At 33.2% G+C, this 16255-nt stretch overlaps 1 protein-coding gene across 9 annotated transcripts in view; it reads left to right on the top strand.

Moving 5' to 3' along the window:
- The window catches only part of LOC111053165 (cerebellar degeneration-related protein 2), a 255727-nt gene that overhangs the window by 214249 nt on the left and 25223 nt on the right, over positions 1-16255 (top strand). For all 9 annotated transcript variants that reach the window (XM_039436959.1, XM_039436958.1, XM_039436966.1 and 6 more), the window contains 4 exons: positions 322-470; positions 2884-3193; positions 4717-4814; positions 5651-5789. In XM_039436959.1, coding sequence (XP_039292893.1) covers positions 322-470; positions 2884-3193; positions 4717-4814; positions 5651-5789 — 696 coding nt within the window. The remainder of the gene's footprint in view (positions 1-321; positions 471-2883; positions 3194-4716; positions 4815-5650; positions 5790-16255) is intronic.

The raw sequence follows: 16255 nt of genomic DNA, 5'->3' as shown, positions 1-16255 counted from the left end.
ACATGCTTTTGTGCAACCGGAATAAAGTGTCTTAACTTGAACAGGGAAATATTATACATCGTTTCAAGTGTTTTTCTCTCGTACAATCTTCATTCTTTATTGATTCATTCAATAAGTGCATCATCAAAATGATAGGGAGAGAAAAATGAGGTAACCTTGTGCTATTCCTCTCCCCAAATTTAGATAAGGTTACACATAGTCCGAAATAGATTAAGTCTTGTAGTTGTTCACTCCACAAAATCGAATGAAAGCCACTATTATTTATTTATATTTATTATTGATTTATATTCAAATTTGATTCATTGTCTGTTCTGTTTTTAGTACCTCACGAAACAAACGGCAGCTCTCAGAGAGGTCAATGACTCTAGACTGCGTATCTACGAACAGCTGGAAGTCAGCATACAGGATTTGGAGAGAGCAAATCAAAGACTGGCCATAGAGAGCACATCTGATAAAAAACTTATCAAAAGGTATGTCAAATTTATTTATTTAATCATTAAGAATCACACAACTTACAGAAAAGTTCGACAGGCTTACGCCCAAAACGGTTCCAATTCTAATTTAAACAACAGTCCAAATGTAGCTGGGTTGCATTCATTATTTATTGCCTTTAAAAAGTACCAACATCACAATCAGTACAATTTCGAATAAAATCATTATCATATATTATGTACACTAATATGTTGCAGCATTGGCCTAATTCACATGAAGTATTGAGAAAAAAATTAAAAAATATTTCAGAAACTATACAAGATTGTAAAGTGTACTGCTAATAAATGTAGTGTTTATGCATTAATGAAGGCAAAATACAAGATTTAGAATTAGATTATACGACAAGAAATACCACAGAAGCTGTAAGTCATTCTGTGAATTTTCTAGGATTTATGATTGATGAGAATCTGGATTGGGAGAAAAACATTATGAATATTGAGTCGAAAATCAGTAAAGGCATATTCCTGATACGCAGATTGAGACTGTGTGTAAGTTACTGAGAACGGTCTATTTTGCATTCATCCAAAGTCATTTGAGTCGAGGTACCTTACTCTGGGGTCATAAATTTTCTAGTGTAAGGCTACTGAGGATGCAAAAAACATTAGAGAGGGGTTTGTTCGTCTTGGTGTGATGACGGTTCCTGCACTGTTTATCTTTCAAAGCCTACTATATATAAAAGAAAATATCCATTTATATGATGCTTTGGGTTCATATCACTCATATGGAACAAGAAATAGGGCTACTTTGAGTTTAATCAGGTTCAATTACACCAGGACTCAAATCAGGAAATAATACTCAAAATACCTCCTTCAATCAGGAACCTAGAGATAGAAAAATTTAAAAACAAATTGAAAGCAATTTTGTCAGAAAATTGTATTTATAAAATAGATGAATTTTTCGAAATAAATCTTGAAGTGGAATAGCCTTATTACTTGATTGTTACATTGAGATCAGAGAAAAATTTCTTGGTGTAGAATTAGTTATAATGATTTACCTGTGTGCGATTGTGACTTATATTATCTAATAGTTCTACTTATTTTTTATGTGTCTACTTTTGTTACCATTTGACGTTGTAATGCATTTGATGTTCTCTTTTGCTGCTACAATAAAACATTTATTTATTTATTTTATTTATTCATTGAGATATAGCTTAAGAAGATATCCCATGGCATAAGAGGGAGTTTATGTTCCAAATTGTCACGATACCGGATCTGTTCACCGATACTGATATATGTGATATATATGAACGTGATATATGTAAACGTTATGATATATGTGAATCCAGCTTTAATTAGTGAGCCGTCACCCAGTAATCGAATTACATAGAGATCCGTTAGTTCTTGATATCTGAGTTTCCAATACCTGTAAAAAATTGGGTGTGTTCACGTTTGCAAATTCACAGTCGAGAGAGTTCTGTTTCTACTATTGCAATTTGATACTGTATGTTTCCAGTTTTGAAATCAAGTCCGACAAAAAAATCAAAATGTCTAAGACAAGTATAGAGAGGTCCACGTTATAACAGCAGTGGAGAAAGATATGAGAACAACGTTGCCGATCCTCTGTCTTCTATAGACGGTAGCTGATACAGGTTTATTGATATAATATCAACTGTTCATTCTCGTTGAAATGATCAATCTTTTTATGCAAGAAATTATTTTTTTTTAAAATTCAATAATGAATTTTCATAATTAAGATAAAATATTTTGAAAATTAATTATCAATTCTACATTGTTAAAAGACGATCCGACAATAGAACAAAGCGAGAAAGAGATAGAGAGTTAAATGATAGACAAGGATATCAATACAATTGTTAATCAAACACTGCCATTATGACGTGGACCTCACTTCAGTGAGCAGAACTAACCTTAAAATGTCAATACGGAACTCTACTCTACTCTACTCTACTCTACTCTACTCTACTCTACTCTACTCTACTCTACTCTACTCTACTAGCTGAAGACTGTTTTCATCAGCATAGTAGAGTGAGAAGCGGTGGTGGGGGAAGGCAAGTGGTAGAGTACTATCCCACCTAGTACTCCACCATGAACGGTTTTATTGGGAGAGTTTACAAGATAGTTAGTACTTGCCCAGGGAACTCAACCACTAACTCTACTAATGGAAACCAGGCTTAAGTGATTTCAAACTCTTGATGAAATATGGATTGTTCAAACTGTAAACGTTCTTAATGACTATAAATTGGATTCCAATTAAATTGAAGCAATCTATTAAATATTATCCTATTTAGCCTGAACGGTCAATCGCTGGAGGTGAAATGGGAGGACCTCCAGAAGAGAATCGACAAGTTGTTCTTATAATTTGACGCCTTCATGTACAAATCATGTACATAGCTTATGTTTTCTCAATGAATAATATTTATTGATTAATCAACAGTCTGAACGGCCAAGTGGAATCGCTAGAGGTGAAATGCGAGGACCTCCAGAAGCAAGTCGACGAACTGACCGTGTCGCAGGAAGCGATGCGTCGGCGACAGAGCCGTCGCTCCGTCTGTCAAACACCCGACGAACCTCCGCCGAACCATTCGCAAACGTTCGCGACTGCCGCAGCTGCGTTCACGCCGACCGCAACTGTGGACGACGAGGTCACACAGCTGTTGCAACAGTTGCAGGAGGCGCGCACCCAACGTGCTCGCGAACAGCGCAAAGTGCAGGAGTTGGAGGAGCAGATGGCTGCCGTTCTACAGGTGAATAAAAGGATAGATAAATTAGAAAATAAATGAATTTAGAAGAAAAATAAATACATAGGAAATATATGAATAAATGCATGCAACAGTAGCAAGAGGTGCGCACTCAGCGAGCACGCTAACAAAGCAAGGTAGAGTGAAGACCAACTGAATAAATGGTCCACGTTATAATAACTTATTCAGTTGGTCTTGGTAGAGGATAGGAGCTATAGTGAGGTCCACGTTATAATGGCAGTGGAGAAAGATAGGAGAACATTGTTGTCGATCCTCTGTCTTGTCAATGCCTTCTATAGACGGTAGCTGATACAGGTTTATTGATGTAATATTAACGGTTCATTCTCGTTTAAAATAATCAATTATATTTTATTAAGCAAGAAATTATATTTTTCAATAATTTCATAATGAATTTTCATAATTGAGATAATATATTTTGTTATTTGATTATTAATTCTACACTGTTAAAAGACGATCTGGCAACTGAGCAAAGCGAGAAAGAGATAGCGCTATCCGCTTTGCTGAAAGATAGACAAGGATAGCAATACCATTGCTAATCAAACACTGCCATTATAACGTGGACCACACTATAGTTTTTATACACACATGAATATAGAGTGAGAGAAGCTCTAGAGAATGGTAACTGATAAATTAATGTTCAATGCACCGTTTGAAATTTGAAGGCGAAAAATAATCAGAATTCTTGACAATCATTTATAATTTATATCATATTAAAAAAATTCAAGCTAAATAACTCGCTCAATTCGGGTCTGATAAACACTAATCATACATCAATTTGTAGGAAATTTAATTCTCCACAAAAAATGTTTCTTGTAAAATTTTCTTGAGATGCTCCATTCAAGAGTTATTTTGAAAAAAATGAAACAACTACCAATTTTTTTAGCCGAATTTCGAGACTAATAAATATAAATCAACTTGTAGGAAATTTAATTTTATACAAAAATGTCTCTCGTAAAAGTTTGATACGATGCTCCATTCAAGAGTTATTACGAGCAAACTGAAACAATTACTCATTTTAGCTGGGAAAAAGCAGCTAAAATCTGTAACCGCAAGGTGAAACATCTGAAACTGCTTCCTGAGCTGGTAAAAACTCAAATTGGGCAGCCCACAACACCTAGCGGTTCTTTCTAGAAATACTAGAACTAGTTAACATTTCTGCCACTAGGTAGCAGACAACTACAGTCTACCAAATTCAAATGGGTGATTTGCTGATTTCAAAATGTGTTTTACCATTGCTCATTGAATAACTCAATATTTAGTGAATAAACCCCAAATTTCAGTTCATAATGTTATCGAAATATTGGAATAGGTTGTTTAAAAGTATAAATACTATTTTTTAATCGTAAAAAGCTTGGATTATTTTCTAAAATATGTAAATCTAACGCTTAAATAACCTTAAATAATCGTATTGTCTAGATGATAAAGTTATAATATTTAACTCAACATTATAATATTAAAGTTCAATTATCAAGATCAGAGATAGAATTTATTTTCTATTATATTTTCAGGATAACTCTAACCTGGAAGAGAAACTGTCTCAGTTACAACAAAAAGAAGAGGATATGAAATCTCTGCAAGAAGAATTATCTATGTTGGAAGAGATCAGGTATGTATTTAATTTAATATACCGTATAAATAATATATTCTATTTATCTATCAATACAATATGGATGCATGAATCCCAATAAAGTGTAGAACTGAATTATTCAATACAGTTTCTATACAGCACAGACAAGAGTCTGCGACGGTTTACTTTATTTTAAAATCTATCACATCTATTTATTATTTAATTTATCTAAATCTATTTAAAATCTCATAAACACACTCATATCATTCAGCATCATCTATTTAGACAAGAACTCCTGTGCCGAAGATATTAAATACTATACTTGATGTAGAATGAGAAACTAAAATCTTTTCCAATTTTATACATACAATAGCATCTCCTGCCAAAGATATAAAACACTTTACTTCCTTCATAATTGATTAATGAACAAGAATTTATAATTATTTCTCATTTTATACAGACTAGAACACCTCTGCTGAGGATATTAAATACTATACTCAATTCTTGATGAAGGAATGAGAAACTAAAATCTTTTCCAATTTTATACATACAAGAACACCTCCTGCCAAAGATTTAAAACACTTTACTACTTCATAATTGATTAATAGATAATAATTTTTAATATTTTCTCATTATATCCAGACAAGTACTCCTGTACCGAAGATATTAAATACTATACTTGATGTAGAATGAGAAACTAAAATCTTTTCCAATATTATACATACAAGAACACCTCCTGCCAAAGATATTAAACACTTTACCACTTCATAAAATTGATTAATGAATAAGAATTCATAATTATTTCCTATTTTAAATACTTTACTACTTTATTCTTGATTAATAAATAATTTATAATTCTTTATCATTCTATGTAGACAAGGCCACCTGTGCCGAAGATGTCTGAGAGGCGCAGACGAGCGTTCGATAATGGCTGAGGAGGAAGACGAGGAGTTGAGTGTCATCGACTCGCTAGTCGACGAAACGCAGCGCAATTCAGTGCTCATGCAACTGCAGGTAACCACAATATGTCTACCATTCATTTATCTACAAATATATCTCTAAAATTGAGTCACACCATTTCTTCATAACTCTGTACATGACAGGAGAAGGCTGAAATTTCAAGAGAACTTTCTTCCAGGTTTATTCCTATTCAATGATACCCAATTATTTTTTTAAATAATTTGGGGAAGGATCGACAGGCACAGCCCAAAAATGTTTCTTGTAAAATTTTCTTGAGATGCTCCATTCAAGAGTTATTTTGAAAAAAATGAAACAACTACCAATTTTTTTAGCCGAATTTCGAGTCTAATAAACATCTATCATACATCAACTTGTAGGAAATTTGATTCTTTACAAATAGTGTCTCTTGAAAAATTCCCATACGATGCGCCATTAAAGAGTTATTTTGAAAAAAACTGAAAGAACTATCAATATTTTAGCTTGGGACATGTAGCAAAGATCTGTAACCAAGGTGAAACATCTGAAACTGCTTCCGTGCTGGAAAAAATGCAAGTTGAGACAGCCCACGACACCTAGCGGTTTTTTTAGAAATACTAGAACTAGTTAACATTTCTGCCACTAGGTAGCAGACAACTACAGTCTACCAAATTCAAATGGGTGATTTGCTGATTTCAAAATGTGTTTTACCATTGCTCATTGAATAACTCAATATTTAGTGAATAAACCCCAAATTTCAGTTCATAATGTTATCGAAATATTGGAATAGGTTGTTTAAAAGTATAAATACTATTTTTTAATCGTAAAAAGCTTGGATTATTTTCTAAAATATGTAAATCTAACGCTTAAATAACCTTAAATAATCGTATTGTCTAGATGATAAAGTTATAATTTAACTCAACATTATAATATTAAAGTTCAATTATCAAGATCAGAGATAGAATTTATTTTCTATTATATTTTCAGGATAACTCTAACCTGGAAGAGAAACTGTCTCAGTTACAACAAAAAGAAGAGGATATGAAATCTCTGCAAGAAGAATTATCTATGTTGGAAGAGATCAGGTATGTATTTAATTTAATATACCGTATAAATAATATATTCTATTTATCTATCAATACAATATGGATGCATGAATCCCAATAAAGTGTAGAACTGAATTATTCAATACAGTTTCTATACAGCACAGACAAGAGTCTGCGACGGTTTACTTTATTTAAAATCTATCACATCTATTTATTATTTAATTTATCTAAATCTATTTAAAATCTCATAAACACACTCATATCATTCAGCATCATCTATTTAGACAAGAACTCCTGTGCCGAAGATATTAAATACTATACTTGATGTAGAATGAGAAACTAAAATCTTTTCCAATTTTATACATACAATAGCAGCTCCTGCCAAAGATATAAAACACTTTACTTCCTTCATAATTGATTAATGAACAAGAATTTATAATTATTTCTCATTTTATACAGACTAGAGCACCTCTGCTGAGGATATTAAATACTATACTCAATTCTTGATGAAGGAATGAGAAACTAAAATCTTTTCCAATTTTATACATACAAGAACACCTCCTGCCAAATATATAAAACACTTTACCACTTCATAAAATTGATTAATAAATGAGAATTCATAATTATTTCCTATTTTAAATACTTTACTACTTTATTCTTGATTAATAAATAATTTATAATTCTTTCTCATTCTATGTAGACAAGGCCACCTGTGCCGAAGATGTCTGAGAGGCGCAGACGAGCGTTCGATAATGGCTGAGGAGGAAGACGAGGAGTTGAGTGTCATCGACTCGCTAGTCGACGAAACGCAGCGCAATTCAGTGCTCATGCAACTGCAGGTACCCACAATAATATGTCTACCATTCATTTATCTACAAATATATCTCTAAAATTGAGTCACACCATTTCTTCATAACTCTGTACATGACAGGAGAAGGCTGAAATTTCAAGAGAACTTTCTTCCAGGTTTATTCCTATTCAATGATACCCAATTATTTTTTTTAAATAATTTGGGGAAGGATCGACAGGCACAGCCCAAAACTGTTCCTTCCCCGAATTTCATTTTCGCAAAAAAATAATTATGATGTTTATGAAATTCATGGATTTCATGAAAAATGCACATCTCCCTGATTTGGTTGATATTGGGGCTATGGATAGAGGTTGACCTAACAAGTGTCGTGCTATAATATGAGACGTTTCGCTACAATACAGGGTGAGTTATTCACTCAAACATACAATCTTCCCTCCACTCTCAGATCAGAGTGGTGCTCCACAATCACAATATCAAATTAATGATTGGGAGAGAATCAACAGGATTAACCCAAAAATATTTCTCTCCCTAATTTTGATAAAAAATATTCACCAATAAGAATTATGAATTCAACTCATTGATGATACAATGGTAATTGACACAAAATCTTATTTACTTCAACAGTAGCCTGATAAATTATTTAACTTTTTTGCAATTCTCTCTCAGTCGCTTCTGTTAACTTTCTACTTTTCAGCCTATCTACATTGATTCTCAATTATCTTACAGAGCTTTTTAAAGGGCACAGCACTTTCTTGAACTATCTTAAATTAAAGTAGTTCATAATCTTTCTTCAGCAATGCAGCTTAATTCAATTTGAGCTCTTAGCTTTATAACATTAAATTTATGTTGTTGGTTATCCATCTTGTTTCCACTATTATTAACACTATTAAATTTTAAAAACTTTAAAGTGAAAAAGCACTCACATTATTTGATGTGGCGACGTCCGTTTCGTGCTGGTATTGCACATTTTCAAGCCAAACAGGAACTGAAGTGTTTAAGGTTATGAGGGTGAAATTTGGTTGGGGTGGAGGGGAGTTTTGGTGGTTAATGGAGGAGTATTTAAATGAGTTTGTCAAACAGGGTGTGGGAGGAAAAGATGATTTGGCCATTTAGAATATTGTTTGGCTGTTGTTTGGTGTGTTTGTATATTTCGAACTGTTCTAGTACATTTAATTTTCTGTTTTTGTGGGAATAGTGGAGTATTTCGAGGTTGTTGTCTACACACACCCTGACATAGACAACAACCTCGAAATACTCCACTATTCCCACAAAAACAGAAAATTAAATGTACTAGAACAGTTCGAAATATACAAACACACCAAACAACAGCCAAACAATATTCTAAATGGCCAAATCAACTTTTCCTCCCACACCCTGTTTGACAAACTCATTTAAATACTCCTCCATTAACCACCAAAACTCCCCTTCACCCCAACCAAATTTCACCCTCATAACCTTAAACACTTCAGTTCCTGTTTGGCTTGAAAATGTGCAATACCAGCACGAAACGGACGTCGCCACATCAAATAATGTGAGTGCTTTTTCACTTTAAAGTTTTTTAAAATTTAATAGTATTAAATTTATGTTTATGTAGATACATTTCTATGCATGTTTGTATATAATACTTTTCTAGTCACTGTATGTTTATTTAGTTGATAAAATAGTTATGGATTGGAGGAGAGTGGATAATTAGTTTTTTCTATGATTCATTTTGTAGACGAATTTTTAAGAATTTGCCAATAATTCTCTCAAACTGATGAAGCACTAATTTGCCAATAATTCTCTCAAAATAATGAAGCCTATTTCAGAAGTTAATTCCATCTGAAATGATTAGATTATTCTAAAAAGCCCATTAGAATGCTGAAAGAAGTACAACGTTTACTTTGGAGTAATTAATGAAGTTAATTCGTATGGCTTACTTTTACTAGTAGGAAGTCCCTTGCGGGAGTATTTCACTGTCCTGAACATATTATTTTTAAGCTATTATTGAACATTGAGACTTACTCCATAGTCCAGCCGGGACCGACAGTTTAACGTATCCATCCGATGACACCGAAGTGACCTAGTTGAGTTCAGTGATACCGGGTTTGAACCCGGGATCTCTTAGCTGCTACGCAAGTAGGCTACTTTATTTATCCACTTTATTTAGACCGCGAATCACTTCTGAGTGATCAAGATTTTATCCCAAATCAAAAACTTGGTGAAATAAATCCACTTTGTGAAAATATTTAAGGACTAAAAATTTTGTGAAGCGAACAACTACAAGACTTAACCTATTTCGGACTATGTGTAACCTTATCTAAGTTCGGGAGAGGAATAGCACAAGGTTACCTTTTTTTTCCTCTCCCTATCATTTTGATGATGTACTTATTGTATCAATCAATAAATAATGATGATAAGAAAACAAAGATATTGTCAAATTTCACTAAAAACTTTAAAACAGAACCATGGTTTCACGTAGTTAACCAACGCATCATCAGCTGTACTGAGGAAGAGAGTTTTTCCTCCATAGCACCGCAGCAATAACAAAGAATACGGTACGTTACAATCCTTTCAGACTTGAGACAACAGTTTGATCAACGATTTCAAGATTTTAAAAGCATATCAAATATGGTACAATTCATCAACTCTCTTTTATAACATAAAATTAATGTTTATGTAGATACTATTCCTCAGTACAGCTGATGATGCGTTGGTTAACTACGTGAAACCATAATGGTTCTGTTTTAAAGTTTTTAATAAATTTTTAGTGAAATTTGACAATATCTTTGTTTTCTTATTATGGAGAGATTTCACAACATCACCATCAATTCTACTAATTTTAATAATGATGAATAAATTTTTATGTTCGAGATACCCAAGTGTGTCTTTAGGTATTATGCCCATTGGTGAAAAGAGATAAGGTTTGAAGAAAAATTCCCAACTATGAATCAATAAAGAATAAATATATTTTAACTCTGTTGTAGTTCTGACTCTGTGTTACTTGTAAATATTTGAAAAACACTTACTTTTGTTGGAGTATTGAGGAATGCATTTTACTCCTGAAGAGGAGCTTCATCAGCCTGATTAAGAGGCTGATGAAGCTCCTCTTCAGGAGTAAAATGCATTCCTCAATACTCCAACAATAGTTATTTGTATATCTAGAGTGAAAAGTACGACTTTTTCTCCCTGAGGGAAAAGTTTGAAGCCCGAGGCGAAGCCGAGGGCAACAATTTTCCTGAGGGAGAAAAAGTATTTTTCACTCGTGATGTACACAACATTTTTCCTCCATCTACATTTTTATATAGAAACTGCAAATAAAATCATTTTAATAACTTACGTATTGGTGACAATGTTTCCTAACAACATAACCTAAAATCTAAAACCTAAACAGCGGCCGTCTGATTGGCACTGCCGATTGCGCTATCTAGCAAAAGTTGTCACAATTATATCAGCTGGGTGTCTACCAAAAATGGCTGACTCCAGATCACACGGTTCAGATTTGAATTGCAGATTTAAAATATTTGTTGGCTGGTATTTTGATAGAATAAGATATTTTAAAAATTGTATAAATTTTTATCGTCTACTAATATTAAGAAGTAATATCATACAAACATTTATATTTCATGAGTTGATCAAATTTCTGGTTGTGGTATTGAATTCAGTTGACTCAATGACAGACACCTCTTTATGCTTTCTCATCTGAGCTTAGACCTTCTAACCTATTATAATGTAAGTTTTTAAAAAAGAGATGCTTCCCATGTTATTTAAATGGAGTCACTTTTACTCCCTAGGGAGTTTTTCTGTTTTTTACTACCGAGAGCGAAAAAGTGACACTTTAGTATTATGTTTCTGGGAGTAAAGTAAGTACTTCAGCCAGTAGGTGGAGGAAAAAGTAATATTTTTCAAATATTTACAAGTAGCATAGTGTCATAACTACAACAGAGTTATTATTTATAGTGTTTCGTCATGGAAAGCAACATCAAACATATTTTTATTATCTGAAAATGTGTTTATATTCAGGGCTAGCCTACTTAAAAATATCCCAAGTTTCAACTTTTTTAAAAGAATAGACGAGAAGTCTCAAAAGATCTCTACTAAGGTGTTATTCTACAAATATTTTAATTAATTTACTATTTTTGAAACTTTCCTCCAATCCTTGTTGTGAATATTGTTGTACGATGTGCATGTTTGTTTTAGCTTGGCAGGGCTAGTGTATGGTCACTAGCTTGGTCACTTTTGACTCGACCTTTTGTGACCTTGATAGCGCTGTGGCTATTCGCCAGAGACGAATACATTTTGCCAATCTGCTTTCTTCCGTTGCGTTTAGTTGCACTGCTGGTCTGCACGCTTAGATCTATGGCATTCAGCCTCATGGGTATGTCAAAAAACAACACCAAATTCCCTAAGAGTGATGTGCTGTCTTTGCTGCTTGGTTGATATACCTCTACCTGCATAAATTGGGTTTTTATCTCTTTTTCTCTAGGGCTACTGTTGAATATAAATAAAAATGGAAATCTATTGTGAGATCCAAGTTATAATGGCAGTGGAGAAAATTAGGAGAAAAACTGTGCCAAACCTCTGTCTTGTCAATGTCTTCTATGACGGTTGCTGATACAGGTTTATTGATGTAATTGATCGAGCGAAGTGAGGTCTAAGATTCAAGACGACGGTTTGGCATTTCTCTCAATGTTTAAATGTTGCGCATTTACGGCGAAACGCGGTAATAGATTTCCATGAAATTTGACAGGTATGTTCCTTTTTTAATTGCGCGTCGACGTATATACAAGGTTTTTGGAAATTTTGCATTTCAAAGATAATATAAAAGGAAAAAGGAGCCTCCCTCATACGCCAATATTAGAGTAAAAATCAGACTATAGAATAATTCATCATAAATCAGCTGACAAGTGATTACACAGATGTGTGGAGAAGCCAGTCTATTGCTGTATTTCCATAAGGTCTATAGTTTCAATCAGGTACTTGTGGATGAGAATACTGCGTGAGGTCTACTGTTCACAGAACTACTAGTAATATCGGGGCACCGAGCTTCGCTCGTTATTTTTATTTATTGATAAACAGAACACAATTCTCTAAAATGATCGTGTTTATATTTCACAGCTGGCTATAATTATGAATTTCGGGGATGCCATATTTTGATTTTTCACATACTCACTTGCTCACTCACTTTTTTACTATCTACAGCTGTTTCAGCCAATGATGAATTATCCTTTTAATCTCGTTCAGCGAGTTTTCCCAAGGATGAAACCTAGTGCAATAGAATTTTTATATAATAAAATTTCTATGTTCCAAATTTCGTGTAAATCGTTAGAGCCGTTTTCGAGATCCGTTAAACATAAATAACCAGATATAAAAATATATATACAGAAATTTCTCGCTCAATATAATAGGATTTTATCAAGCAATAAATTATATTTTAAAATAATTTCATAATGAATTTCCGTAATTAAGATGAAATATTTTATTAATTCTACATTGTTAAAAGACGATCTGGCAACAGAGCAAATCGAGAAAGAGATAGCGCCATCCGCTTTGTTGAATGATAGACAAGGATAGCAATACCATTGCTTATCAAACACTGCCATTATAACGTGGACCTCTCTATAAGTACTCTTCTCAAACCATTTTTAAAAGGGAACTCAAGTCTCTATTTCTATTTATATTGGGTTTTTAGTTTTTTATTGTGGTGTCGTTGACTTTGGTACGGTGGACTTTAATATGACTCTATGAGTGTGGCCTCTCCTGCGATGTGGAGTTCAATCGTGGACTTTCCATCGAAAGTTCGATCATGGACTTTCTCACATTAGTTATTCAGTAAGAGTGCTGCTTGTTTAGATTACCCCAGTATTTATACCTACACAAATTGGGTTTTTAGTTTACTCTGTGGTGAAGTGGACTTAGGTACGGTGGACTTTAGTTCCAACCCATGAGTGAGGCCTTTCCGATGAAGCGAAGCTCAATCGTGGACTTTCTCACATTAGTGACCAGTAAGAGTGCTGCTTGGTTGGTTTACCCCAGTATTTATACCTGCACAAATTGTGCTCTTAGTTTTTTTGTGGTGACGTGGACCTACATCCGGTGGACTTTAGTACGACCCCATGAGTGTGGCCTTTCCTTCGAAAGTTCAATCGCGGACTTTCCCACATTAGTCATCCAGTAAGTGTGTATGATGTTTGATAATACCGCTATCTCCATATCCCTGAATTTATTGCTCTGTGGTGTTAGTAATTTTTGTGGTGTTATGCTTCTATTGGAGTGAAGTTTTTGGTTTACCTTCCATCATTTTTTCTAGAATAATTGATAGGCTACTCACAAGAAGTTATATGAATAGAGTATGATTCCTTTTATTGAGAATGTCTTTGTATTCTGATCTAATCAATAGGCTATATTCTGATTCAATCAATATGAGTTCTGATTTTATCTGATATTCTGATTTAATCAATTAAATAAATCCATATAGTCTGGTGCAAAAGGTGAATGGAATATATCAGTATCATAATGGGATATCAATATAACACTTGTCACGTTATTCTTTATAAAAAATAACGATTAGCCTCCTGCTTGGCATCAGTCGGTAAAGCATGAGATTTAATATAATTAGGGCGTGGTTTTTCTAATAGTATTCAGTCTTAAAAAATCTTGATAGGCCTAGATATGGGCTTCTCCAATAACTCTTGTAATTCAATAATAATAAATATATATATATATAAATGATACTTATACTAGAGAGATGAGGAATATAAAATAAATTGCACACCATGAAAATTTTACACATATATTGTACAAATAATGCAAAGATCAGTCGAGGCAAAAAATATATATAGAGCGATAAAAAATATAATATAAAAATAGAACAATATTTGAAATCAATAAAAATATCACAGGCTAACTTTATATTCTAGATTTATGGCACGAATCATTACCATGTGCCTTTATCTTGAAATCATATGCAATCTTTGGCATGTAGCTGTGACATGTACTTGCTAATACTTGTCGGCTTGGATAATTCAATCATAAATATGTGCTCTAAGATCAGCTTGATAAATTAGCCACTAATAATCCAAATATATCTATATTAAAATCTCTAGTATTTAGCAGATTTATTTGTATCGAATATATTTTTATCTCAGGGTGCAAGATTCGGCACCTGACGGAATAGGTAGAGCCATTCATCTAATGAATTAGAACTATGATAAATTATCGCAAATTGTATTGCAAAAATTAAATATTGTATGCATACGTTTTAATAGCCTAGATTTCGTACTTCTTTGATTAAACAGAAATTTCTAAAATATTGATCTATATTTTTCTTTCAATTAGATACCTTTAATACTAATTTTTACTTGCGCAAGTATTACTCTTATTAATTTCTCAATTTATAATAACCCTTTCGGCGAGCTAGCTTTGATCATCAGATTATTTCGAAGCACTAGGGCGCCCATCACTAAATTCAAATTTAAATCACTCACGTGTCGAAAATCTTCTTGTAAGCCGCCGATGTCGATCCAACTCCATGTGGTCCGGGAATATGGTAGCCGGAATCGTCTCCTCCAAGGGGTTATAAATTTAATAAAAATGAAAAATGACTTCTGCTTCACAATAGCATCACGAAGTCTTTTAAGAAATTTAATAATTTACTTTAACTTTAATTTTTACAAAATTATTAATAAGGTACTTCGCTCTAAAATATTTGGGGTCCTCTTATGGTGGCATCTGGCTGGCGAGTGCTGGTTCTTCCTTCTCAAGTTTTACAGATTCTCTTTCCGACTTTCAAATTAGCATAAAATTTAAATATCTCAATCCTCCGCCATTAAATTCAAATAGATCTTACAAAGAATGCCAAAATATTGCTTAAATTATATGATTAATAATTTCTTTGCATTCGAGCCATATTGATAACATAGATTACACAAATTTTTACACGAAATCTACTACAATTATATAAATATATATAAATATTTTTGAATCGGCCTACAGTTGCCGCCTATTAACTGCCGTTTTACTATTGGTGCATGCAAATTTTATTAGGTATTCATGCGCCTGGTAACTCTTATTTCCTGAATACATTAAATTATTTTTATTTGGTTTTTTATTTATGCTCTTTGCATGCTAGTTAATATTATATACATTAATATTAATTCCATGCTAACTAATAATTAGCCACGTGGACGGGTGTTTTCTCACATTGCACACCGTCTGATTGCAATAAAGCTCTGCCAAGGGGTTTTGGTCAGATTCTACGTTCTTCGGTTTGATCGATCTCTAGGTCACCGATCTGTGAATACATCTATCTAACCTCAATCTTCAAATATTTTATAAATAATCTATTTATGAGTAATAAACTTCCTTCAAATCCTTTTTAAGTTCTTGTACCATTTAGCCAGAACAAGCTGATGCTATCTTATCTTGATTATTATCTGCTTGGCGATATTAGCCAATTACTTTATTTTTAGACCTATTATTATTTCTGTTAGGGCTTTTTATCTACCCAGATTTAAGATGTTACACACGCCCCTGGGTTTGAATTCAAAATATTTGAGAATCACAATGTTTTTAATGAAAACCCACCCTTCAAATACACTGATATACACTATACTTTATTTATAAATTATACTCTCCTACTTCTATCACATTTCGCAGTCATATTTGCTGCATCTCCTTTATACCTTTATCAAAAACAATAACAAATT

Source organism: Nilaparvata lugens, chromosome 10 (assembly GCF_014356525.2).
Source record: "Nilaparvata lugens isolate BPH chromosome 10, ASM1435652v1, whole genome shotgun sequence".
In the NCBI taxonomy this organism is placed as follows: domain Eukaryota; kingdom Metazoa; phylum Arthropoda; class Insecta; order Hemiptera; family Delphacidae; genus Nilaparvata; species Nilaparvata lugens.
Note: the sequence above shows the minus strand (reverse complement) of the source record. Positions and strands in the feature narration are given on the sequence as shown.